Source organism: Trichomycterus rosablanca, chromosome 2, assembly GCF_030014385.1.
Source record: "Trichomycterus rosablanca isolate fTriRos1 chromosome 2, fTriRos1.hap1, whole genome shotgun sequence".
Lineage (NCBI taxonomy): Eukaryota > Metazoa > Chordata > Actinopteri > Siluriformes > Trichomycteridae > Trichomycterus > Trichomycterus rosablanca.
This window is the reverse complement of record NC_085989.1, coordinates 30,740,370-30,767,485: the sequence shown is the minus strand read 5'-3', so window position 1 is coordinate 30,767,485 and position 27,116 is coordinate 30,740,370. Positions and strand designations below refer to the sequence as shown.

The window sequence follows — 27,116 nt, the reverse complement described above, 5'->3', positions numbered from 1 at the left end:
CTACAAATTCTGTTTTTAACAATGTAATTCTTTTATCTTCTTAGTCCTCTTTGATCCGACAAGAATGCCTAGAGCATGATCAGCAGATCGTTGCACTGCTGTCAATGGTCAGACACATTGAGGTACGTCTGAAGCAACAACAGCAACAATCCATGGGTCGAAGTCTTGTCACTCTCGATGACATCATTGGACAGACTCAGGTGAGTTATTTAAAGTGTCTTCTAGTCTTTTAGTTTTTTTCATATTGGAATTATGCATGCTGGAGAACTCAGTGTTCGAAAAGTATAGACGTGTTGGCTCAGGGCTAACGGTCTTTTCCTTGATTACTAGTGCCTTTGCTCTTGACAATAACTTGACCATTTAAATATCACACAACAAAGAATTAATAACAACTAAAACATTACTGCATGTTAACACCTTTTTCATATCTATATCATATGCCATATAAGAGGTTCCGCTTAATTACTGACGTTTGAGTGTTAATATAGTTATCGTTACTAAAATAGTTATTTTTCATACATCATTTTAACTGTTTTATCTTGTAAACAGGATGATAATTTATTGGATAGCATGTGGCTATGGCACACATATGATAAACTCTGATTAATCCATGCTCTGGAAATCTTTTAAATTCTTGACCCCTAGAGTGCATTTAGGAACAAGTTTATCAGAGGGACAGGGTGGCACAGTGGCTCGGTGGGTAGTCACAGCAACTGTCACAGCAAGAAGGTCCTGGGTTTGGTCCCCAGGTGGGGTGGTCCGGGTCCTTTCTGTGTGGAGTTTGCATGTTCTCCTCGTGTCTGTGTGGGTTTCCTGTGGGAGCTCCGATTTCCTCCCACAGTCCAAATACATGCAAGTGAGGTGAATTGGAAATACAAAATTATCCACGACTTTGTTTGAAGTGAGGTGAGATTAAGATCATTTGGGCATGTGCAGAGGTGGAAGGAGAGTTATATCAGGAGGAGTGTGCTGAGGATGGAGCCACCAGGCAAGAGGAGTAGAGTAACTCCAATCAGAAGGTTTATGGATATGGTGAGAGGGGATACATGCAAAAGGTTGACAGTGGAGGATAAACTTCTTTGGCAGCCTCCAACAGGAGCAGCTAAAAAAAGAAGAAAAATAGTGCATTGCAACCCAAGATCCAGTAAGGGGCTTTTATAGCCAAACGGTTGTCAACCATTTTGATACATTGGAGACATTTTGTATTATGCCTTGGGGTGTGGCTGTATTTGTACCTAAACTGGCCTAAAGAGGAAGAACCAACAGCTGTTTACAGCTATAATAATTTGGAATACATACAGTAGTGTTCAAAAAAAATAGCAGTGATTTTTAAAAAGTGAATAAAGCACAAAATCATTATAATAACTTTTATTTCCATAAATGCAAATGCACTGAAAATACTACACTTTTAATTCTAAATCAAAACATTAACTAAATGTAGCCAGTTTGTGTTCATCCTTTACAGAAAGTTAAGAAAAATGAATATTAGGCTGTTCAAAAAAATATCAGTGCCAGCATTTTTCTTTAAAAACTGAAAAAATTTATCTATAAACTGAAAATGTTTGAGGTTTCACTTTACTTTAAATTACTGAACTAATATTTAGTGGCATAACAATTGTTTCCAAGATCTGTGTTGCATGGAGTCGACCAACTTCTGGCTCCTCTGAACAGGTATTCCAGTCCAGGATGATTACACTACATTCCACAGTTTTGCCTCAAAAAAACATGTTTCAGATATCAGCCCACAAGTTCTCTATGGGATTGAAGTCAGGGGATTGGGCTGGTCACTCTATTACCTCAATCTTGTTTGTCTGTAACCAAGATGTTTTGGGTCATTGTCATGTTGAAACACCCATTTTAAGGGCATTTCTTCTTCGACATAGGGCAACATGATCTCCTCAAGTATTCTGATATATTTAAACTGATCCATGATCCCTCGTATGTGATAAATAGACATAAAACCATGGTATGAAAAACATCCTCATATCATAGTTTTGTACCACCATGCTTTACTGTCTTCACAGTGAACTTTGGCTCGAATTCAGTGCTCGAGGGTCGTCTGACATACTGTCTATGGCCACTTGACCCAAAAAGAACAATTTTGCTTTCACCAGTCCACAAAATGTTGAGCCATTTCTCTTTGGACCAGTCAATGTGTTCTTTGGGAAATTTGAACCCATTCAGGACATGTCTTGACAACGGGACTTTGCAAGGAGTTCTTGCTGGTAAATTGGCTTCACTTAATCATCTTCTGTACTCACTGCTAACTTCAGATGTTCCTTGATCTTTCTGGAGGTGATCACTGGCTGAGCCTTTGCCATTCTGGCTATTCTTTGATCCATTCAAACAGTAGTTCCACGCTTCCTTCTGCATCTTTCAGGTTTTGGTTGTCACTTTAAGGCATTTGAGATCATTTTAGCTGAGCAGCCTATCATTTGCTGCACTTCTCTGTATGTTTTTTCCCTCTACAATCAACTTTTTAATCAAAGTACGCTGTTCATCAGAACAATGTCTGGAACAACCCATTTTACCCAGTATTTCAGAAGGAAATGCGCTATGACCAACCTGTGCAACATTTGCCACCCTCCTACCTTAAATAAGGACCAAAATTGACACACAAAATTAATGACTTCACCAACTGAACTCCTCGTTGCTATTATTTTGAACAACCCCCTTTCAATCAATGCTTCGATTACTCAGAATGAACGGCATGCATGTCCTAATTGTTGGGTTTGTTTTGTTTTCATTACTCTACTACACTTTCAAGTACATTTTTTGCTATGTAGAAATAGCATTTCTACTAAAAACTTGGTGTTGGACTGCTATTTTTTTGAACACCACTGTATACCTGTTAATGCATTTAGTTGGTTAAAAAGTAAATATGTGGTATATCAATGCATTTGCAATGCAAACATAATGGTAATGGTAGTATTCTTTTAACAAGCATGAATGTCAATATATTTTGTAGATAAAATTAATACTTTAACTGTAGTGTAAAATCACGGTAAATCAATTTGTACTCCTCTGTTACCAGGCTCTTGCTCTGGAGCTCGGCGATTTGGAGCCTCAAGTAAACAAGGAGGTTGAAGCAGCCACTCAGCTCTTGGAGTGGCCCCTTGATGATATCCCACCCCAGTTACTCATGGCTTTGGACAAAGACAAGCGGAGTTTGTCCCGTACATTTGATGCGGCAAGAGAACTTGCCCAAAGTGCTTTGCAGGGAATGCAATCGTATCGTGATGCACAGAAAGTAAGACTAAATTGTCGGATTAAAGTACGTTATGTAATAACAACTAGATTGAAACTTGTTAAAAATAATTGACTTCTTTTCAGGAGGCAGTGCATAGGGAGTTGGAGACTTTGGCTGGGAGAGTGGACAGCCTCCTCAGCTGGCTTAAAAACACTGAAGCTCAAATGGAGCAAGAAACTGAAGATGATGTAAAGATGAAAGAGAATGATAGCAAAACACTGGAGCATCTTACTCAAAAGCTTCAACAATGCCAGGTAATATATACACATATATTATGGTTGCTTCTATAACTATTATTACTTTATATATAATTTACTATATTAAAATTCTAGTGGGTCAGATATTTAAATACACCAAGTTAACTTCGCCTTTAAATAGCTTGGAAAATTCCAGAAAATGATATAATGACTTTAGAAGCTTTTGATAGGCAAATTGACATAATTTATGGTAAATGTAGATGTACCTGTAGGTACCATGTTCATCTGTTCAAACGATAATAGGTAAGTTTAAACATCTTGGAATCATTCAGCCATCACTGCAGACACATGGTCAGGCTACTATCCATTGTCATCTGACAAAAGCCTCAATCCTTCTGGAAAAACATATTGTGGACCGATGAGGCCAAAATAAAGCTTTTTATTAAAGCTCTATTTTTGGTAAAGCTCTTTCATTTTCTAAAATTTTGGTGTGCAAGGTAGGCCCAGTGTCAGAAAGCTGGGTCTCCGTTAGAGGACCTGGCTCCTCCACAATATCGAAAAGCATACATCAAAAAGCACTCAGATATGTGTTAACACAGTGTTGGAGAGCTCTGAAGCAGGCAGCACTTAGTCCAGATCTAAATCCCATCAAACATTTATGGTGAGGTGTCAAAACAGCAGTTAGGAGAAGACACCCTTCAATTCTGAGAGACCTAGAGCAGCTGGCAAAAGAAGAGTGGTCCAGAATTCCAGCTGAGATGTAAGAAACTTGTTACATGAAGAGACTGATTTTATAGGGTGTGCTACCAAATATCTAATTAACTGCAATGTGCTCTAAACTTAATGTTCCTTTGTCCACTGTGTGTCGTTAAGTTCTCTGAAAATGAGCTTGTGGCCTTGTGATTACCCTTCTTTTGGCAGTTTTTCACAGTTCTCTGACAGTTTTTGCTATTCTTTCTTTTTAAACACAAAGATTAAGTCACTTTCCCCATTTGCAAGTGTAATTTTTATATTACAGCACCTGTTACTTGCCACATGTGAGTTTAGGTACTATTTCAAACAGCAAAACTATTCCTTATTATTTTGAGAAGGTTCCAATAATTAGTCCAATAGTGAATTTCTGGAGAACTTGATGCTTCATTATGTTCTATACACGTCACCGTAATAACTGGGGATGAAAATTGTCTGATTGCAACAGTGTGGGTATGTATATATACTTTATTAATACATTTTGTTTTTTATTTATTTGTTTGTTCATTTTAGGAGTTACGTGTGTGTCTCACAGATCGCTCCAATGATGTGAGCACAGTAGCATTTGACATCCAGGTGTTTATCTCGGAGCGTGCACAGGATCTGGCTCCCAAGCAAAGTAGGCGTCTGCTGGGACAGCTGCAGCAGTTGCAAAGGGCCTTTCACCAAACCTCAGGCTGCACTCATGCCAGGGCTGAGGCTCTCTCAGTGCAGCTAGCTCGAGAGAAGGAGAGAGAGCAGATGGAACAAGAGAGGAAACTGGAGGAAAGTCAGAGAGAGAAAGAAAAACAGACTGCTAGAAGGAGAGAGGTTTGAAAATACCTGGTTGAATGCTTACGTCTTCTATAACAGTTGTGGTGTTCGTCTTCACAAACATAATCAATTATTATTTTAATTAAATCTAATAAAGCTGCAGTTTGTAAGCGTTCAGCTTTGGAGGCAACTGGTGGAAATTATATTGTGTGAGGGTGTCTGTGGATCCTTAAGTCTTAATTTCTTTCAAAATGCTAATAACAAATGTAAAGCCTTAAACTGTTTGAAGTTTACATCTATACACCGATAATCAAAACATTAGAACCCACATAATATGCTGTCCAAACATCTCTGAATGAGTCCTGTGGTATCAGGTAATTCCACTGCTGTAATGTGTGAGGTGGCTAGTCTTACAGTGCATCCAGATGTCATCTCAAACAGTGCCCAGCTGTCCACATGATCTTGGAGAAAACAAGATTCATGGGAGCAGTCAAACCTCTACCATTGCTCTGATGTCCAATTACTAATGCTTGTGTGCCCATCGTTATTCTATTCATCGTAACTCTAAACAGGCGTTAACATGGGTACGATGATGAGCCTGCAACTTTGCAGCCCTGTACACAGAATTTTTCAAAATGCTGTATAATGTGAGACATTCACATCATCACCTTCACTTCAACCCAACCATCTGAACATAACAATTTGGCTCTTATTAAAGTCACTCACGTCTTTATGCTGATTGTATCTGCTGCATTCAGCACGTGAACTACAAATAACTATCAGCAGCCCAACATTTAATAAATTCCTGACCCTCACATGCACAATTGTTGTAAAATATGCATTGCCTTGCAAATGTTTTTGGGAAGTGGTTCTAATGCTTTGACATAAGTGTATGTACAGAAAATTATCATAATCGAATAATATAATCAATATTAGTGATTGTTTATCAAAAGGTTAAATGTAAATATAACCAAAAATATAACCAAACATAATGCAAATTGTAACTGTATTGTGATAAAGCCAATAAATTACAGATCTGTTTCGGCATCTATTTAGACAATCCAAAAATGACCACAGCACAAAAAAAAGTCCTGAAAGATCTGAAGCATTTTTCCAGTGATTTAGTCACACCGTTGCTATATACTGCAGCTTTAAGCTTAGAATTGGATGCATTTAACAGCTAATTTTAACTGGCAGGTCAACAAAAACAATAAACAAATGTATTTAATTACACTACCTGTTGAACACAAGTTGCTTAACACAGTGCTTTTACTGCTTACTTTGCTCTCTGCTTGCCATCATTTTGCCTTGTGTGTGTGTGTGTGTATATAACGTGTATTAACCTGTCTGCCTTGCTGTTACAGATTGCGAAAAGGACAAGTGCTAATACCACCTTGGAAAGACTAGAGAATTAAAAGCAGCTATTCTATAATAACAGCTTATTTTTCCTCATATTTAAAATCCCTTTAAAAATACATAAAAAATCTGATTCAATTGTTTGTTCTAAAATGCTTGACTGACCTTGTTAAGTTTGTGTGTTGGCTTGTGTGTGTCTGGATACATCTTGCTCAAACAGTGCTTATTCGAGTTTGAAAAAATATGTGAAAATATTAAATTACTAATACTATTAATGTAAATTAGTAAAAATGTTATATTAGTAAATTTTTCTTTTGCACCTTCTTTTCTTTCTTCATGTGGTGTTTAGGTAGTACAGCAGCAGAATGCTGAGTGCTCCCAGAAACTTGAAGGCCTCAGCATGTGGTTGGCCGGTGCAGCGAGTCTTTTGGCCAGTCAAAAAACAGGAGCTGAATCCGGAGATATGAACTCACTTCAGCAGAAACAAACTGAACTCATGGTAAAGTACTAATCCAACTCAAACGTTCACTGTACGTAATGCTACAGATGGCAGTGTAGTACTGTGTTATGTCACTTTGTTGTCGTTGCTATGCGATGGTTGGCTGCACGGATGGGTCAGCTTTCTCCAGTGCCCTCTGTCCTGTGTCACTTGTAGTAGACTAACCCCTGATAATTCAATTGAACCATGTAGGAATGTTTGTTTGTTTTATTAGGATTTTAACATCATGTTTTACACTTTGGTTACATTCATGACAGGAACGGTAGTTACTCATTACACAAGATTCATCAGTTCACAAGGTTATATCAAACAGTCATGGACAATTTAGTGTCTCCAATTTACCTCACTTGCATTTCTTTGGACTGTGGGAGGAAACCGGAGCACCCGGAGTAAACCCACACAGACACGGAGAGAACATGCAAACTCCACACAGAAAGGACCTGGACCGCCCCACCTGGGGATCGAACCCAGGACCTTCTTGCTGTGAGGCGACAGTGCTACCCACTTAGCCACCATGCCGCCCTGTAAGAATATTCAGTACTACATCAGCACAGTTCTCAAAGGTTTACAAGTTTTATTGTTTGCAACTCTGGTTGCACGGTGGCTTGGTGGGTGACACCGTCACCTCACAGCAGAAAGGTCCTGGGTTTGATCCCCAAGTGGAGCAGTCCGAGTCCTTTCTGTGTAGAGTTTGCATGTTCCCTCCATATCTGCATGGGTTTCCTCCAGGTGCTCCGATTTCCTCCCACAGTCCAAAAACAATTGCAAGTGAGGTGAATTGGATATACTAAATTGTCCATGACATTAAACCTGATCTAACGAATCATGTGTAATCAGTAATTACCTGTCCTGTCATGAATGTAACCAAAGTGTGTAAAACATGACGTTGAAATCCTAATAATAAAAAATAAATAAATAAAACATTGTTTGCAACTCATTATAATAAAATAAATCAACACTTTCAGGGGGTGCAGAAGGAGCTTCAGAACAAAGGTGATGGATTGATGGAGACTATCCGGTCAGTGGAGGAGTTTCTGGCTGAACGTGGTGAGGATTTGAGTCCCGAAGAGAGGGCCAATCTGCAGGGAGCGCTGGCGCGCATGAAGGAGCAATACCAAAACCTTACAGACACTACTCAGTCTTCACTGGCTCAGTTGGACTCCGCTATTAGCACAACACTCCAGCAGGAAACACAAAGGGTAGGATATCTTAAGTTCTCTTTCATTTCCTTTCATTTTTGATTTTCTTTATTTAGGATGACCGGTTCCTCATATACAATGTTGTGTGTTTAAGGCTAAGGCAGAGGAGGAGCTGCAGAATACTCAGGGTAAAATAGATAAGCTTCTTGAGGAGTTATCATCACTGGACTCATCCAGCAGAAAGGCTGTTGAGGAAACCGTTCCAGATGCCAGAGTTTCAGCTGGAACACTGAACTCTCACAGTGAAATGCTGAAGGTCAGAAAATCACTAGTCATGTTTCTATTGACTTCTTGTTGATGCAAATAAATTTACAGGTTTAAATTTTACTGTCAGCTTATGAGAAAAAAATGCTTTTGCCATATAGACAAACATTTGTAACCCAGCTTGTTTAAAATGGTAGGTTACACTAAAAGGCCAAAAGTATTACACCTGACCATGAGCTTATTGGACATTCCATTTCAAAAACAAATGGTCAAACAAAAGGGGCCTCTATGTGCTTATACATGTCATTGCCTGCATGCCCCTTTTCAATAAAGAATTAATGACATGTTTGTGTTGACTGTTTAGGCTGAGTTACAGCAGTTACAAGCACAGCAAGCTCACCTCCTGCAGGTGGCTCAGTCCACACGCGCCCTCCTGGATCAGCCCGACTCCAGTGTTTCACCAGAGGAGAAGCAGCGTCTGCGTACCAGGCTGGACCAGCTGCAGAGCCAGCATCAGGAACGACTCCAGAACTGCCAGGAGAGACTGAGGAGGGCTGAGGTTCTTCAGGATGACCTCACCAAGTTCCTGGAAGAACATGGTAACCTGGACGCTTGGCTTGAACAGAGTGAGCAAGAGCTTCGGTCTTTGAGAGAAGGAGAAACTGAAGCACTGGATTTAAAAAACAGAATGGACAAGCACAAAAAGGTATATGGTGTTCATTGTTAAATCACCAGAGTATTAAATAAAAAAAAATTAAGTAGATAATTTTTTCATGTTTTACCACCAGTCTATCCTGGTCAGTGTAGCGATGGGTCCCATTTCCCTGTAATCACTGGGCGCAATGCAGTAACACACCAAACAGGACGCCTCTCTATGGCGGTGTTATCAAATAATATCCAAATACTATCCTCCCAACATAGCAAACTGCTGCCCCAACAAAACCAAACATAGCCTACACCTGAACCCCCTCCCCCAACCAAACATAGCCTATACCCGACCCCCCCCCAAACAAACGTAGCCTATCCCCAAACTGCCTCCCCCAACCAAACACAGCCTATTCCTGAACCCCCTCCCCCAACCAAACATAGCCTATCCCCGTCCCCCCTTCCCCAACCAAACATAGCCTATCCCCGACCCCCCTTCCCCAACCAAACACAGCCTATCCCCGACCCCCCTTCCCCAACCAAACATAGCCTATCCCCAACCCCCCTTCCCCAACCAAACATAGCCTATTCCCGACCCCCCTTCCCCAACCAAACATAGCCTATCCCCGACCCCCCTTCCCCAACCAAACATAGCCTATCCCCGACCCCCCTTCCCCAACCAAACATAGCCTATGCCTGACCCCCCAACCAAACATAGCCTATCTCCGACCCCCCTTCCCCAACCAAACATAGCCTATCCCCGACCCCCCTTCCCCAACCAAACATAGCCTATCCCCGACCACCCTTCCCCAACCAAACATAGCCTATGCCTGACCCCCCAACCAAACATAGCCTATCTCCGACCCCCCTTCCCCAACCAAACATAGCCTATCCCCGACCCCCCTTCCCCAACCAAACATAGCCTATGCCTGACCCCCCAACCAAACATAGCCTATCCCCGACCCCCCTTCCCCAACCAAACATAGCCTATGCCTGACCCCCCAACCAAACATAGCCTATCCCCAACCCCCCTTCCCCAACCAAACATAGCCTATGCCTGACCCCCCCAACCAAACATAGCCTATCCCCGACCCCCCTTCCCCAACCAAACATAGCCTATGCCTGACCCCCCAACCAAACATAGCCTATCTCCGAACACTCCCCCAACATAGCCTATCCTTGAACCCCCCAACTCCAACATAGCCTTTCCCCAAACCCCCCCAACTTCAACATAGCCTATCCTTGAACCCCCCAACTCCAACATAGCCTTTCCCCAAACCCCCCCAACTCCAACATAGCCTATCCCCAAACTCCCACCCAACTCCAACATAGCCTATCCCCAAAGCCCCCCCAACTCCAACATAGCCTATCCCCAAACCCCCTCCCCCAACCCCAACATAGCCTATCCCCCAACCCCCTCCCCCAACCCCAACATAGCCTATCCCCAAACCCCCTCCCCCAACCCCAACATAGCCTATCCCCGAACACTCCCCCAAAATAGCCTATCCTTGAACCCCCCAACTCCAACATAGCCTATCCCCAAACCCCCCCAACTCCAACATAGCCTATCCCCAAACTCCCACCCAACTCCACCATATCCTATCAGTCTGTATAGACACCCAGACAGTCCAAAAGGACACACACCTATGTGGACTTTTACCACATAGTTCAACATGTTTTTAACCTTATTTTTTGGTCTGTTTTAGTTATTTTTACTATTTATTCCATAATTAATTATCATAATTCATTTAGCAACGTCTTCATGTGCTTTAGGTTGACAGAAACAATACATCTGTTGTATATTAGTTTGATGTAAGCAAGTCAGTCTATAATACACAACTGGTTTCTAATAGTTTTTGTTGTTATTGTTTTCTAGCTGGCAGAAGATGTGATCTGTCATAAGGCAGATCTGCGCTTTGTGTCCATTTCGGGTCAAAAGGTGCTGGACAATTTGCAGGGGACTCTGGAAAAAGCAGGTGCCACTGACCCCACTTTGGAGGACACAAAGCTGCGCGTTAGTGGTAAACTACACGACGTCTCACAACGCTACGGTTCTATACAAAACAAGGTATGAAAAAAGTCATATTCATATAATTATGTCTTTTAGATCATTTATTGGCAGGCTTTGGTTTTTATAACAGCTCCTCATTTTTGTTGCAGTCTGAGAACCTTGGTACCCATCTGTCAAGCATTCTGGATCATTACCAGCAATATCAGGATGAAGCAAACGCTCTGGACTCTTGGCTGAGTAACCAGGAGAAGAACCAGAGTGTACTCAAACCCAGTGATGGACAAACAGATACCCAGACATTACAAAACACATTAAATACTGTACAGGTACAATGTTTTGCAAATCCTAATTCGCAAATAAAAAAAAAAAGAAGCTTTTTTACCCTAGTTTAGTACGTGAGATTTATGAAAACTCCCATCTCTAATGGTGGTTTGCTTTTACAGCGTCTGCAGGATGAGCTGGCCGAACGCTCTGTGCGACTGGAGAAGGTAAAGCGAGCAGGGAAAGAGCTTACCAGCATCCAGGAATCTCCTAAACTCAAAACAGCGGATATTAACACCACCACAGGTAATAAAACATATGATTTTTAATTAACAAAAACCAAACTGCAGTGTGAATGCAGTGTTAATCTAATTTTATTCTGGTAATGATACTGACAAAGAAATAAAATGTACTCATTAAAAACTATTTAAACGAAGATGTAATAAAAATAGCATTTGTAAGGATTTCAGAAACACAAAACCTCAATCTACAGTCAAACTCTTTCTTGGCACAAAGTAACAGCAACAAAAATCTTGCTAGAGGTCTGTTTTGGCAATGTCAGTCATGGTGGAAGGTGTCTTAGATGCTTGACTTACCTATTTATTCTGAGCCCTGCCTCAATGTAGCCTTACTTTTAACATTTGTTTGTCAGGTGGCACGGTGGCTGGGTGGGTAGCACTGTCGCCTTACAGCAAGAAGGTCCTGGGTTCAATTCTCCGATTTCCTCCCATAGTCCAAAGACATGCAGTCAGGTTAACTAGAGATACTAAATTGTCTGTGACTGTGTTTCACATTAAAGACTTGATCTAATTAATCTTGTTTAATTACCTGTCCTGTCATGAATGTAATCAAAGTGTGTAAAATGTTAACATCCTAATAAATAAATAACATTTGTATGCTAAATAGTGTAGAAATTATAGAAAAGCAGTCTAGGGTTTGTCATTAGCCACACTGGGTCCAGTGACATTTGTAACTTGTATTACTGGCTTTAGTTTTTTGAAGTGGGGAACAATGTAAACCATACTTTCTGTGCTTTACTGCACCAATTAGCATTTATACATTTATAGGTTTTATTTATATATACACTTGCAGTAGCACAACCTAATAAAATATAGAAACTAATGCTAGACGTTCTGTCTAGATCTTCTAATACCACCAAGGCACATACATTACCTGAACAACTAGGCATGAAACCAGACTGTTTAGCCAAAAACCAACACCTAACGTTTTGAATTATCTCATGGGGTGCTGTGAAACGTCATGAATTATTGTGGAAAAATAATAAAATTTTACAGATCATGCAAGCAAAATTTAGTCTTTGTACTGTTGATGTTTTCCCTGATGGTTAGCTAAAACTACGTGCTGTTTCAGGTGAATAAAAATGCCTATAAAATTAAATGAAAACTGTGAGAACTGTTTGAATCATGCCTGTTTTGTAATTGTCTTTTTACCTATTTCAGATACGCTTGAGAGGCGCTTTGGCACCCTGTCAGAGTCTGTGTCTCAGAGAGCTGAGCAACTCCAGACAGCTGTTGCACAGTCTGTCAGTGTTCAGGAGGGGCTCAAATCATTGCTGACCTGGTTGGATGGCCTGGGGTTAGAGTCTGGCACAGTTCAGCCTACTGCTCAAGCAGTGCAGGAGGCCCTCACCCAAAATCAGGTATCCTATCCTGTTCTAGCTTTCTTTGTGGTAATTTCTGAACCCCCTTTTTTGGAAAATCTTGTGAAATGCAATGAATAACTCTTGGATTCTTGAACCTTTTCTTACCTTATCTTGAACCTTTATTTAACTGGCAAAAGTTGATGCCTGCAACACACTCAAAAAAAGTTGGGATGTGACTATATGTATCATGGTATCATTATACATAGTTTTCCATGCAGTACCATGTTAAGGCTCAAGGTCAGTCACATTTAACAGTGGTTGATTTCTTCTGATTCGTCCCTGAATCTTTTTACAATATTATGTAAGGTAGATGGTGAAACACTTAATTTAATTACATTGACAAATATTTTTGAACTGATTGGCAATTCTCTGAGGAGGACTGGCACATAGTGGTAAGCCTGAGCTTATACTGAGCTTATACTGAGCTTTTTCTCTTTTTATAGCCAATCAGGATTCACCTGTTACTAATTCACCTGTTTTGTGGACTGTTTTAAAACTGGGTACCTTGAATATTATATAAAATCATTTTTTGAGTGTGATGTAGGCATCAAATCTTAAACGTGTTTATATTTAAAAAATGCAATAGTAAGTCAAAATGGTAAAAGACTTTTATTGATTATTGTTATTTTCTTACAGAAACTCAGACAGGAATTGTTATCACGACAGGGAAGTGTGGAGGCCGTTTGTGACTCTGTGTCCAAACTGCTAAAATCAGCAGATGCATCAACAGCCTCTGGGCTGCAGGGGGCATTGCAAGACCTGAGCCAGCGCTACATCACAACCCAGACCAAACAGGCTGTAAAAGAGACTGAATTTCGGGTGGTTCTGCCCAAGCTGGAGGACTTTGAGAGACTGAGCTCAGACCTCAGAGGCTTCACACAGAACCGAGAGAGGATCTTGAGCCTGGGGGGTTTGCCAGACCACAGCATACCAGACTACAAGCAGACTATTGAGGTAACAAATATTGTTCACAAACAGTCATACTTAAAAAACATGAATGTCTTTAATTAATGCTTCATGTTTGGTTCTAGGAGGTGAAATCAGATCTTGTCCAAGAAACAAGTCAGTTAAAGTCATTTGTGGAGCTTGGTACAGACCTGAGCCAGTCAAGTGTATTTACCAATGCACATAATCTTGTAAACTCAACCAAAGAGGTGTCTGATGAATTTGCTCAGCTGGAAGCCAACGTCAACGAGAGGTAAGACTTACTAAGGAAATGTGTCTGTCCTCTTGAAATAGAATCATGGAGTAAGGATAAAGTGTTTTTTGAGCAGCGTTATAACCAACATATAAAGTGCTGGGCACCTCTGCTATGTCAAGATATTACAACACCTATGGCAACTCGAATGGCACACAGTTTGGTCACAAATGAGTTGTAGTTGATTGTTATTTGTAGAGCTGTAGTTTTATTCACATTTACAACTAGCCACCCAAATAAATGAATTTTAAGAACAATTTTGGTGTCATGGGGCTCAGTGGGTAGCACTGTCGCATCAGCTAGAAGGTCCAGGGTTTGATTCCCAGGTGGAGTGGTCCGGGTCATTTCTGTGTGGAGTTTGTAGGTTTTCCCCGTGTCTGTATGGGTTTCCTCCGGGAGCTCCGGTTTCCTCCCACAGTCCAAAGACATGCAGTCAGGTTAATTGGAGATAGAAAATTGTCCATGACTGTGTTTGACATTAAAACTTGAGATGATAAATATTGTGTAACCAGTAACTACCTGTCCTGTCATTAATGTAACCAAAGTGTGTAAACATGACATTGAAATCCTAATAAATAATAAATAAAATAATAACAATTTAGCCTAGGGTCCTTGAATGACCAGGTTTGGCAGGTCAGTGATAGCTCAGTGGTTAAGGTACTGGACTAGTAAACAGAAGGTTGCCGGTTCAAGCCCCGCCACCACCAAGTTGCCACTGTTGGGTCCCTGAGCAAGGCCCTTAACCCTCAATTGCTCATTGTGTAAGTCGCTTTGGATAAAAGCGTCTGCTAAATGCTGAAAATGTAAATGTAAATAGGATATACTAAAGCATTAATTGGCTGTTTCATGCCCATCTTTACAGTGAAGAATGCCAGATGTTATTCCTCATAATAGAGCAGAACGGATATAATATAAAAGAGTGGGTTTATAATCATGGTACCAATCTTTGTAAATGGGAGCCTGGGGGATCATGCCAATTTGCTGTGGCTTATTGTAATGTGAGTGCGCTGCTTTTGAAGGGAACCCTGGCTGAGTACAATATCTTCTACAAAGGCTTGTACCAATGCCATGACTTAAAATATTACCCATTCTGTTATGGCAGAGCCAGCTGTGTGAATTTATTGGGAGGTTTGAAGTCTGTGGCTTAGAAAACATTTATCTCACAGGATATTAGGAAAAATATGTCAAAGATATTTGAAATGAAAAATGATGAAGAAAGCAAATACTTTCCTGAATCTTGTCCATACGCTGTTTATAATGTTTGCTCCCATTATTTAATTTGTCTACAGGCTGAATGCAATCCAGAGTTGTGACCTGCAGCTGGGACAGTTTCGCTCGCTTTCAGGGTCCCTCCTTAGGTGGCTGCAGATGGCACAGGACCAGCTGCCGGCTAAAGAGCCCAACCTCAACACAGAGGGCCTGCAAAGAAGGGTTCAGCAGCTCAAGGTGGGTTGGCAGTTAATTAATGGTTTTAAGTCTACTAATGATACCAAGGTTTGTGTTAATGAAAGCTGTTCATGATTTATTCTCAGGACCTTCAGAGTGAGTGGGAGTCTCAGGGCAGCCAGGTTCAGGAGTTAAACAAAACCAGCTCAGAATTAGAGTGTCTGATTATCAGCATAACCGCTCCACAGAGCAAGACTGGTAAGATTTTATAAATACTGCTTCTTATTTTGCCATTTGTGTTAGAACCCAGATAAAAATAAGAAGGGTTGCATCAGGAATTCAATGGAAAAACTGTGCCAAATTAGCCACAAGGGGAAAAGATTTAGATTTTAGAGTAGCAAGTCTATATTCTGCATGTTTTTGTGAGGTGGGAAGAAAGTACTGATTTTACAAATAGACAGTAATAGGAGGTAATAATTAAAGACAGATCCCTGTGTCTGGGGACCTATACTGCTGTGCAACTGTTCACACACCACAGCTCTAATCTGTAAATCTTGTAATAAATTGTAAATAGTCAGCTTATGGTGGATGTTTGATAACAGTCTTATCAATTTTAATAGTCAGCTTGTGGTCATTTATCACCAAAAATGAAACTTTAAAAAAAAAATATTACATTAACTCTACATCATTTTTCATACGTCATTTGTGATGTTCCGTGCTTACTCCAATAAAACGTCTCTTTACAATAAAGTAACCCTGAAGTGAATTAAAAAATACGAACATGAACTCTTGTTAAATAGATGCAGTATATTACTCACAGTTGTTACAACTACATTAATATTATTGTTTCCCATTTGACTTTCTCATTAAGTCATGTACTATTTGTTTTTGTGATATCATAAAACAGGTTTAGTTGGTAATTGCTAAATTTTTAAGGGCTGATCAATGAACCTGTGTGCAAAGTGGATGTTAGTGATATAGAAATCAGAGACAAAGTGATCAAGCACTCGGATAAGCCTACATAAGTTCTGAATATGAAAACGTAGATTAGAGAAGACTAGGGCAGCACTATTATAGTGGTTAATGTACTGGTCAGTAATCAGAAGGTTGCTTGTTCAAACCCCAACGCATACTAGGTTGCCAGTGTTTCACCCTTGGTCAAGCTCTTAACCTACAATTTCTTGGACTGTATTCATTCACGATTCTAAATTGCTTTGGATAAAATCATCTGCAAATGCTGTAAATGTAGATTGAAATACATTTGATACCAAAATACTTAGCTTTTGGTGGAACACTGTATTTGCAAACATTAATTATTAATGTACTGCTCTATAAATTGAGTGAACAAATGTCTCAAGTATTTTATTGTTCACTAAAGAACTACTTTAATACATATTTGTTTGTCTGCTTTAGTGTCCGGTTTGATGCTTGACCTTGTATGTGCTTTAGTGTATACTTGTTATTCACCTTGTGTGCTGGTTGTGGTAATGCATGTGTTTGTAGCACCGGTGTCTTAGTGTGCGTCTCTCCCCCAGGTGTTCCCCAGCTCAATGGTGCCGGTGGCTCCAGCAGTCTCAATGGCATTCACACCTGCAGAGGTGAGCTCCCTTTACCGAATGCACTGTCTTTCCTGCCAATTTCGCCTCCATCCAGTAATCATTATATGCCATCATGCACCTATTTACCCCCTCCCATACCCATCAACATCTGACACTATATTTCCTTTATTCCTTCTGTGAGTCAGTGTGCTTTCAGAGTTTGTCTGCTTTTGTTGTGTGCATTTGGTCTATTGTGACGTTAAAATGCAAATGTAGAGTCGCTGAGTTGTCAGGGTAATGCTTTAGGTGTTTCATCTATCCAGGGCAGTGGTAGCTCTGGACTAGTAATCTTAAAGTTGCTGGTTCATGTCTCACCATCACCAAGTTGCCACTGTTTGGGCCATTGAGCTAGACCATCAACCCTCAACTGCTCAAATTTCAGTATTCAGTGAAATCACTTTGGATAAAAGTGTCTGCTAAATACCACAAATGTAAATGTAAATCCATCCAACACGAGAAGAATCCTGAATCTATTACATTTTTCATTCTGCTTTCCATTTAACTCCTTTTCCTTTTCTCATCTTTCCAACGGCTCATCAGACCTGACTGAGATACAGGTGGTGGTGGCAGACGTCAACAGCAAACATGAGCAGCTGGGTGCCGATCTCCAGGAGAGGCTCAAAAAGCAACAGGCATCTCTTGATTTGCGTCAGAGGGCCAGGCAGGATGCTGATGCACTGCTGCAGTGGCTGGGGCCTCGAGAACACAGCCTGGCACAGGGGCAGACTGCCTCACCCTCACGACCTGAGGTTCTTCGTGCCCAGGCTCAACAGAACAAAGTGAGCACTGTAGATCATTTTTCACCTAAGATACAGTAATACAGTAGATCATTAATGTAGTTACATGTTTACTTGAAAGGATTTCTGAACACATACTTCATAGCTTGGTGGTATAACCATTCCTCTGCTATCCAGGCCTTGCTGTCTGAACTTGGAGAGCATACTGGAAAGGTGGATGACCTGAAAAACACTCTGAAGCAGCTGATAACAGACAATCCAGATTCCCCTGAAGCGGAGACTTGGAAACAGCAGCTCAATGACATAGGTCAGTGGAGAGTGAACCCTTTTGAGAATGAAGAAATAGAGTGACAGTTTTGATGAAGTTACAGTTTTTTTTTTTTTTTTTTTTATTCATGTTTCAAACTCTCCCCCCCCCCGCCATTTATTTGTATCCGATTTCCTCCAAATGCTAACTCTCTCCTGTTGCTGCAACCCCCCATCAACGTTGCCCCCTCCAACAAGTGCATAACCACCCACCACTTCTTTTCACCTTCTCATAGTGGGGTCTCACAAAGCCCAGTTTCACAAATTTACAGCCAGAATAAGGAACCCCTGCTCGACCATTTTTCTTCCCTACAGACACAGTCAGTCTTGTCTGTGTAGGTGCCTGGCCGGTCAATAGCACAGAGATTTGAACTCAGATTATTAAATTGTTGGTTTCATCTTTTTAGCAGTGAGGTAGTGGTGCTAATACTATTGAATGTAAATAGCTTTATAACTAAATATTTACTCATTTATCAAGTACTTCTGATAAACGATACTTGGCTTTTTTATTTTATTTTCATTACATTTTCATCAACCACTTTATCCTGGACAGGGTTGTGGCAGATTCTGTTTTACCAGGAAATACAGAGCACAAAGCAGGACTACCCTGGACAGGGCTTCACAGCCGGTCACGTCTGTGTAGACGCCCAACCAGCCAATGCACTGCTGAGATATAAACCCGGATCTCAGAGGCAGAGGGCTAGTGTAATAGACCGTTGCACCACCCAAAACACCTTGAAACATTTTATAATTGCAAACTTGTTGATGACTGTGTTTTATATGTTTTTGAATCGAAAGACAGGAGTTCAGGACTGTGTTCTGTACCGCTTTATATGTATTTTTACACAGTTATTATTTTAGTAATACAACTGTTTTTAAATGTGATAATAGCCTTAATCAAGGTGAAGATAGTGGAATATGCTCTTTACATAATTTCTTAAATAATCTCATAACTACTTAAATCCACAACAAATGCAACATGCAGGATATACTTAGTTATTTTTTATTTTATTTTCAAACCACTTTTACACTAGTATCTGAGGTGTTTCGTGTCATCCAGAAATGCACTTAGTGTTTTAATGTACATGTTTGTAGGCCACTACCACTAAAAATATGTTTTGTGGGGGATTAGGTTTTTCTAAAAGACTGTGCTGCTCGGCAGATCAAACAAAAGTGTGGTATGGTGCGTAGGCTGGAAATGCTGGAGGAAGGCAGGAGAACACAGCAAGTTCCAGAAAGAGCTTTCAGTACCTTTATTAGCTGTCATATTTTTTCAGTTGCATAAAGTATTGATATAACCTGGTGCTTTATCAGGTGCACATGTGGATATCAAACTAGCTCTTTCTTCTCCTTATTTGCGAATTCAAAGTCTTTGTTTTTATTAAAGATACTTTAAATGTATTAATTCACTATAAATGTTACACACAGTGGCTATGTTTACATGCAAGGTTTTTCTACAATCCGATAGAATTTGTTGTGATTATAGAGGTGTTTATATATTCATATATACTTATATACTTTACTCAACAATCTAATGAAAATCATCACATGCTACAAGTAATCTGATCCAAAATGATGCACGTGTACCATTTAGTGCACACATTGTAATGACAATGAACATCACATAATTTTGTAAAATGGAAAAGTGGACGGATCAGATCATTCTGGCTCAGATCATTCAACTTTCATCTCTTTTTAATTTGCTCTATAGGTCATGTGATCCCACTGCCCTCCATTTGCTCAAATACTTGTCAGAACAACTCTTTATTGATTGTTATTGCTCTATCTATCTATCTATCTATCCATCTATCCATCTATCCATCCATCCATCCATCCATCCATCCATCCATCCATCAACCCACCCACCTATCCACCTATTTATCTGTTGCGTGCTTTATGGTCGTCTATCCTGTGCTAGTTCATGGCATAAACATAACCAGTTTGTTATCTCTTCCACCATGTTGAATGTCGTAAACTTTCGATATGACACAAATGCACGTGCAGGATGAACGTAAAATAATTAGAAATGGCCTCAAATCAGTCTATTCTGATTGAGGTGTGTACATGGACATTCTACACTACATGGATAGTTTGTGGACTATCAGGCTGCATGTAAACATGGCTAATGTCTCTTTAACTTTGTTTTGAACTTCTAAATATGAACCAAAGCATAAACAAAGAATGTTCAAATGCAAAATGCACCTGATTTTATTCTAAAAGATATTGCTATTGGTTCCTGTGGTTCCCGAATGATCTGAAGAACAACATACCCATAGAGAGGCATAGAGGTGGGAGCATGTGAGGTCTTACAGTAAACAGTACAGAGGCATTCCATGTCACTGAAGAACACATGACTAAAGCAATGCACCAGGACTTATTAAAAGACACAGTTTATCAGCCAAGTAGCTTATTCTGGACTTGTTTGCCTAGTAAAATTGATGTAACAGAAGCAGACTAAATATTATGTAACTAAAATAGCAGTAATTATTTTATGTCCCTCTTTATTGTGATGCCATGTGACTCATGCTACTGTATATTCTCTGTTGAAAGGATTATTCATAGTTAAAATCTTCCATTCAAGGTACCATATAAGCTTTATGTTGCTATGGTTACCATTCCTTTTTTTTTCAAGGATAATAATAAGTTGCTGTTACAATATTTATGTTTTATTAATTCAACTCCCACTGCTCTTTTTCCTAGATTCTCGCTGGGAGAAAGCTAATCAGACGGCAGCACAGAGGCAGACTGAACTAGAGACATGTGCCGACAGATTGGGCAGTTTTGCATCAGCAGCCAATCAGCTCGGCCCCTGGCTGCGAGAGAAAGAACTGATGATGAGCGTGCTGGGTCCCCTAAGCATCGATCCAAACATGCTTAACACTCAGAAACAACAAGTGCAGGTATACACAGGGATAAAAACTGCAAGTTGCTGTTTTTTTGTCCTTTTGGGAAACACAATTTTTGCCTTTTAGATGGTGAAATTAAACTACAGAGGACATACATTATATTTCCAATCTATGACATTTGCTCATTTTCTTTGTTGTTGTTTTCCCAACCCCAGTTCATGCTTCGTGAATTTGACACACGGCATGCCCAGTATGACCAGCTGACCCAGACAGCAAAAGGCATCCTCTCACCCAGTGGCGAGCAGGACTCCAGTGACGGCCAGGATGTGGCTGAAGTACAGCAGGAGCTGGCCTCCATCACCCAGCAGTGGGACGACCTGACCTCTCGCCTCTCCCACCGCTCCGAGCAGATTGAGCGTGCTCAGGCCTTCAGTGAGTGCTTCCAGTCTCTGCTGAAAGAGCTCTCCCTCAGTTTAGCCCAGCTAGCTGAGAAGCTGGATGCTCAGGCTTCACTCAGCGCCCAGCCTGAAGCCCTGCGACAGAGATTGAAGGAGACGGGCGAGATACGTTCCGAGCTGGAGCAGAGGAGAGGCCAGCTAGCACAGGCTAAAGAACTGTGTTCTGAGCTCAGTGAAATTGTAGCAGAGCCATATCTACGAGATGAGCTGCATAAGAGACTGGAAAGTGTCAGTGCTCCACTCAACAGCCTGGAGGAGAGAGCAGGTGAGACAGGGCACACAGGTTTGGGTTTGTGATGAGTAGCAGGATTAATTTCAGTTGTTACTTTATTTTTTATTTTGCATTAATTAGTTAGGACTGAGTTTGAGGGTTTTTTTCTTACTTAATGTTAAATTTGACATGCTAAGCTTCAGAAAATGAGAGGTTTAAGGGCCTTGCTCAAGGGCCCAACAATGGTTGCTTGCCAGAGCTGGGATTTGAACTCTCAACCTTTTAATTGATAGCCCAAAGCTCTACCCACTAGGCTACCACTGTCCTAAACAGGGAAACCTATTTGAATTCTAATATAATACCACACTTACTCAGAACTCTTAAGTCTATAAAGTCTATATATGTGTAATATGGTCTCAAAATCTTAATATCTTATTAGAACTTAGCATTAATTTCTTTCTTTTCACCCACAGCGGAGGGTCTGTCCCAACTGCAGGCTGCTCTTTCCAGTACACAACAGTTTCAGCAGATGTTTGAGGAGCTCCGTGCCTGGCTGGATGAGCAGCAGGCAACTAAAAGCATGTCTGAAGCATCCAAGCCCCTTCCCTGCCAGCCAGAGCTTCTGAGGGCACTTATCAACCTACAGGAGGAGCTCCAGCGTGGCGTGGCACAGCAGCGTGGATCTTATGAGCTTATCCAGGCTGAGGGGGCATCTCTGCTGGCATCACTGCCTGCTGGAGACGAGCGCTCAGACCTGCAGGGTCGACTCACCAAACTGCGTCAGGATTGGGAAACACTTAACCAGCGATTTACAGAAAAGCACAGTGCTATCAAAGAGACACTGTCCTGCGCCGAGCAGTACCAGCAGCACCGTGACGCACTGGAACCGTGGTTAAAAGAGTCTGAACAGAGAGAGTCTGAAGTCCAGCCCTCTCTGGAGCCGGCCGCCCTTGAAGAAGGCTTGCGGAAGGCAAAGGAGTTATGCTCGGACGTAGACCGCCGTCGTCCTGTACTCGAGGCTCTGAATACAGCAGCCGACCAGCTGCTGGAACAAAGCCGGATCGGAGAAGAAGAGGTGAGGGATGAGAAAGCCCAACTGAACCGCAGACTGGACGGCCTCTCGGAGAGAATACACGGGCGCACGGCTCAGCTGGAGGAGCTGAGCAGCAGACTAAAGGAATTTGAAGATGGTAGACAGACAGTGGAGAGGAGACTGGAGGCAGCGAAGCATCAGCTGGAGGTGCAGGAGGCACTGGGTCCCCAAGCCTGCAGCAACAAGAGTCTGGAGCGCCTGCGCAGCCAGCAAGAGACTCTTGGCTCCCTACAGCCACAGGTGGTATATCTGCGAGATCTGGCCAAGGGGCTGGTACAGGACGCCCCTCAGACAGTAAGGGACGGCGGTGACAGCGGACAAACGCTGCTGCAACAGGCCCAGGACACAGAGAAGGAATTTGAAAAAGTTAATGAGAAGGTGAGGAGAGTTGTCCTGATTATAATCTGCAGAATTGATCGATATTCCTGAGACATGCGATAATAGTCACCTTTATTTTTAAAAATAGCAGTTACATAATCAAAATACTGTCTAGCCACCTATGAGACGTTGCCTATGTTGGATTATAAACAACATTTTCTTTCTGTCTGTTTGTACCACAGCTCGAGCAGTGCTGCTCATCCCTTGAGTCTCGGCTCCAGGGCGTCGGAGAGGTCCAGTCGAGTGTCCGAGACGTCTTCTCACGACTGGCCGACCTGGACGATGAGCTAGACAGCCTGAGCCCCGTGGGTCGGGATGTAGACTCGCTGGCCTCACAAGCCGAGGCGGTGAAGGACTTCTTAAGCCGTTTGTCGGCGCTGAGAAACGAACTCGAAGGTCACGGGGGTGCCTGCACTGCTATGCTTAGGAGAGAGGGTAGCTCTCCAGACCTGCTGGCTCTCAGAAGGGAGACGGAGGCACTGAGTCGCCAGGCAGCTAAGCTAACAGAGCGGGGCCAGGGTCGCTTAACGCTTATAGAGGCGGCCGAGGAGCGGGTGAAAGAGTTCTACGCCCGTCTGACAGCGCTCCAAGGGCTTCTTAATCAGGCAGAGGATAACCTGAACACGCAAGGAGTCGTGGGAACTGAGGTGGACGTCATCCAACAGCAGCTGCAGGAATTTAAGGTACGTCTGTAGGTTTTTCATCAAGTTATTTGTTGCATAACTCATCCTCTAATCATAGCATGGTTTTAAATGTTTAATTCCGTTGAGGCCTGGTAGAGGCTGTTTTCTATGACTCATGCGAAGGCATGAGCTGGTGATGGATTTGCAATTCGCTTCAAGCTGTAAACCTGACATTTTTATCTAGACATCCTAATTGAAATATAATTAGGATTTGCAATTGCATATGTGCAAGTCTAGTCTGATTCTCTGTGACATGTTCTTCTCTTGTTGTGTACGTCTCCTAATTAAATGTAACTTTACAAACTTTACAAAATAATTTAGGGTGTTTTTACTTAAGATGTCCTGTGCTTACACACAAATGTGAGGATTCATATCCAACGACAATGCTAGACCTGACACTCATTTACTAAATTGAGTTACTATCAAGATCTGTCTCTTGCATATTTTATTATATCAGCTGGTATAAACCAATTACAGTAGATTTTCTGGGTGGCACAGTGGACATACTTTAAGTGCCGTTCATCCCCACGTTTCTGGGGACCTAGATTTAAACTGTCCCTGGTAACTGTCTTTTAGGATTTTTGTGTGTCCAGCTTGTTCATACTGCGTTTCATATTTGGGTACTTTGGTATTCTGCAGTAAGTGCAGTGAATGAATGTGCTAACATCATAACCTATAGGTAGGGCCTGACTAAATTCACGGGAAAATGTGCTTAATTTTAAAGGGAAGTGAGACATCTCTTACCAGTCATTAAATAACACTTATAAATTGAATGATATAATAAATAGATGCTACAACACACAGCACAACCTACCTTAATAGTGGAATGTCAACCTAAAACATCCAGCGACTGTGCAAGGCTTCATGCTGTCTCAAATACGAAAATTCTCGTCTGTGTATTGACACACACCCCTCTGTGTCCACGGAATCGGTTGGGAGTTACCTGAGTAGTGTTTTTAGCTCCTTTAGACTTTTTGACTAACCGATTGCTAAATGAATTGCTGAAGGATTGCTAGGACTGCCTCATAGTGTAAATTAACCAGTAAACATAAGTACTACTAAGCTATGGGAATGAAAAATGTTAAATCGCTAAGCACAAACTTAAAAGTTTGAATTTCACAGAAAATTGCATATTACATTGGAGACGGCTCATTTCACTACCCTGAATTAGGTAGGGCATTGGTGACATGATGCTCCGTCCAAAAATTTTTTCAAGCTAGGCTTTGGACAGCAACCTTGATTGAATAACGTAGTTGCTGAAGATATATGAGTAAAGATTTGTCTACCCTAGGCCCTTTAGAACTGATTTCAAGGGGCCAAAAACCAAAAGTAGTAGAGGTTGTGTCATTCAAAGATAGAAAAGCATTCTGTAATGTTGCATTCTGTAAACTCCTGCCATGTTGAATTCTTTAACAGAAATACTGAGAAAAATAAGTCTTTGTATTGATTAAAAAAAAGTTCATGGCTTGCAGCTTGGTTAAAAAACAAAACCAGGCTTAAGAAAAGTCAGACGCTTTAATGCACATGTTCTGTGTGCTATTAGATAATGACATTGATTAACACTCAGAGACTGTTTGTAATTAGGGATGTAATTCAGTATATGCAAGCCGCAGCAGTGATCATCAGCACCTACTGAGGATAGGCCAGGCTTGTTCTTGGTTCCCTTAATAGGTATTTTAGACTTCTTAATTAAATCTGGTGTTTCAGAGCAGTACATGATTAAACCTTCTCTCCTTTAAACATAAGTAAGTAAGCAAGGCCGGGTGAATGCATAACGTCTTCCGAGACTTTTTTTTTTATGTTTTTGTGATTTTGTTGAGTGAATCATAGCTCTCCTACTCATTAAATCACCTTAGACCCTAAGCCCCCATCTGGGCTTTTATCCCAGCATGCTTCTCTAGTGAAGAAGGAGATGGAAAGAGGAATTAGTGTGACGCAGTTACTCCTGCTGTTCTGCTGAAGGGGATGCTTACGTTTGTCATGTTACCCCTTTTTAGCTGATTCATGGCGGCCTCCTGACATGTCTTTCCAGCATTTCCTCAGATTTATATTCTATCATTCTTTCTTCAGCTCCTACTCATGTCCCTCTAGAGCGTGAAAGAAAAGTGTGGGTGCAGAAAAGCGTAGTTGAGGTCTGTTGGTTGAGTGTATCGGATATTTCCGTTGTGAACAAGGGGTTTAAGAGAGATTCTTCGTGAAGCAGAGAATGAATCAGGGATTTTATTATTGAGCTGATCACCTTGCTGAGTCACTGGCATTGTGCAGTTATAGATCGTGTAATTGAGTATTGCTGGTTAATGAAGCATGGCGTCTTAAAGCTGTTTGCTGGGAAATCATCCAAAGTTCTCTCTGTCCCTCACAGCTAGACACCAGTTATGAGAGCTCATTAGACCTGTCACTGTGGTGATTGACACAGAGTTAAATCTTATCACAGGAACGGTCTCGCTTCCCACTGTCTAAGCATCAAACTAGCGCTGACTCGTTCGGTTGGCTCAGCTCAAGACACACTGGCAGCTTGTCATGCATAGCTGAGAATTCACCTGTTAGTAATTAGGACTGTGCTGCGGATATGGAAGCCTTTCTCATTTTTATTTCACATCTACCGTTTCTGCTTCTTCTTCCATTGTCGACATGGTCCTGTCCCTGTCGTCTGTTCTGTTTCTGGATTGTGTTTCTTGTTTCTTTGTTTGAAATTTCTGCTGTCTAAGACTTCTTTCAGATTTACTGTCTTATTATTAACAATGTCAGCTATTGTACACACTAACACATCTCTGCCCCCACCTACTTTTTTACCCCGCAGGCTGAAGAACTGTTTTGCTTAAAAGTAAAACTGTGTTTGGGGGAGGGGGCTTATAAAGGAGTTACTAATAGCCTAAGGGTAAAAGATTAGCAAAATAAGAATAAAACAGAACTACATTAATTGGAATTACTGAGATTTATTTAATAAATTGCTCATTCAGTGTGTTATCATATGGTAATAAATTTACAATAACATTTTAGGCATTTAGCAGACGCCTTTATCCAAAGCGACTTACATTGTACTTACAGTATACAGTCTGAGCAATTGAGGGTTAAGGGCCTTGCTCAAGGGCCCAACAGCATCAACCTAGCTGATCACTAGTCCAGTACCTTAACCACTAGGCTACGGCTTTCCCTGCAGATTCTGTTAATACAGGCATTTGTATCTTTTATGTCGGGGTTTTTTAAACCCTGGATTAAAAAAGGGTCACGAGCAAAAAAATAATGGGTTGCAAAAAAAAAAATTTAACAAATACATTTCCGCAGATACATAAACATAAATGGGCAGTGGTAGCTCAGTGGTATCTGTTAACGTACTGGACTTGTAATCAAAGGGTCCCTAGTTTAAGCCCCTCTGCTGCCAGGTTGCCACTGTTGGGCCCTTGAGCAAAGCCCTTAACCCTCAGTTGCTCGAA

The 27,116-nt window shown here is 41.3% G+C and overlaps 1 protein-coding gene across 12 annotated transcripts in view; it reads left to right on the top strand.

Annotated features, from left to right (window-relative positions):
* macf1a (microtubule actin crosslinking factor 1a) overlaps positions 1–27,116 on the top strand; it is a 253,131-nt gene that overhangs the window by 167,584 nt on the left and 58,431 nt on the right. For 11 of the 12 annotated variants that reach the window (XM_063014311.1, XM_063014328.1, XM_063014320.1 and 8 more), the window contains 23 exons: positions 45–200; positions 3,035–3,250; positions 3,334–3,504; positions 4,711–5,007; positions 6,656–6,805; positions 7,771–8,004; positions 8,099–8,260; positions 8,573–8,914; positions 10,730–10,921; positions 11,014–11,190; positions 11,308–11,431; positions 12,586–12,785; positions 13,425–13,742; positions 13,820–13,986; positions 15,276–15,432; positions 15,519–15,630; positions 16,908–16,970; positions 17,511–17,749; positions 17,885–18,014; positions 20,714–20,913; positions 21,075–21,582; positions 22,002–22,999; positions 23,182–23,682. In XM_063014311.1, coding sequence (XP_062870381.1) covers positions 45–200; positions 3,035–3,250; positions 3,334–3,504; positions 4,711–5,007; positions 6,656–6,805; positions 7,771–8,004; positions 8,099–8,260; positions 8,573–8,914; positions 10,730–10,921; positions 11,014–11,190; positions 11,308–11,431; positions 12,586–12,785; positions 13,425–13,742; positions 13,820–13,986; positions 15,276–15,432; positions 15,519–15,630; positions 16,908–16,970; positions 17,511–17,749; positions 17,885–18,014; positions 20,714–20,913; positions 21,075–21,582; positions 22,002–22,999; positions 23,182–23,682 — 5,814 coding nt within the window. The remainder of the gene's footprint in view (positions 1–44; positions 201–3,034; positions 3,251–3,333; positions 3,505–4,710; positions 5,008–6,655; positions 6,806–7,770; positions 8,005–8,098; positions 8,261–8,572; positions 8,915–10,729; positions 10,922–11,013; positions 11,191–11,307; positions 11,432–12,585; positions 12,786–13,424; positions 13,743–13,819; positions 13,987–15,275; positions 15,433–15,518; positions 15,631–16,907; positions 16,971–17,510; positions 17,750–17,884; positions 18,015–20,713; positions 20,914–21,074; positions 21,583–22,001; positions 23,000–23,181; positions 23,683–27,116) is intronic. The other variant, XM_063014303.1, reaches the window with a different exon arrangement.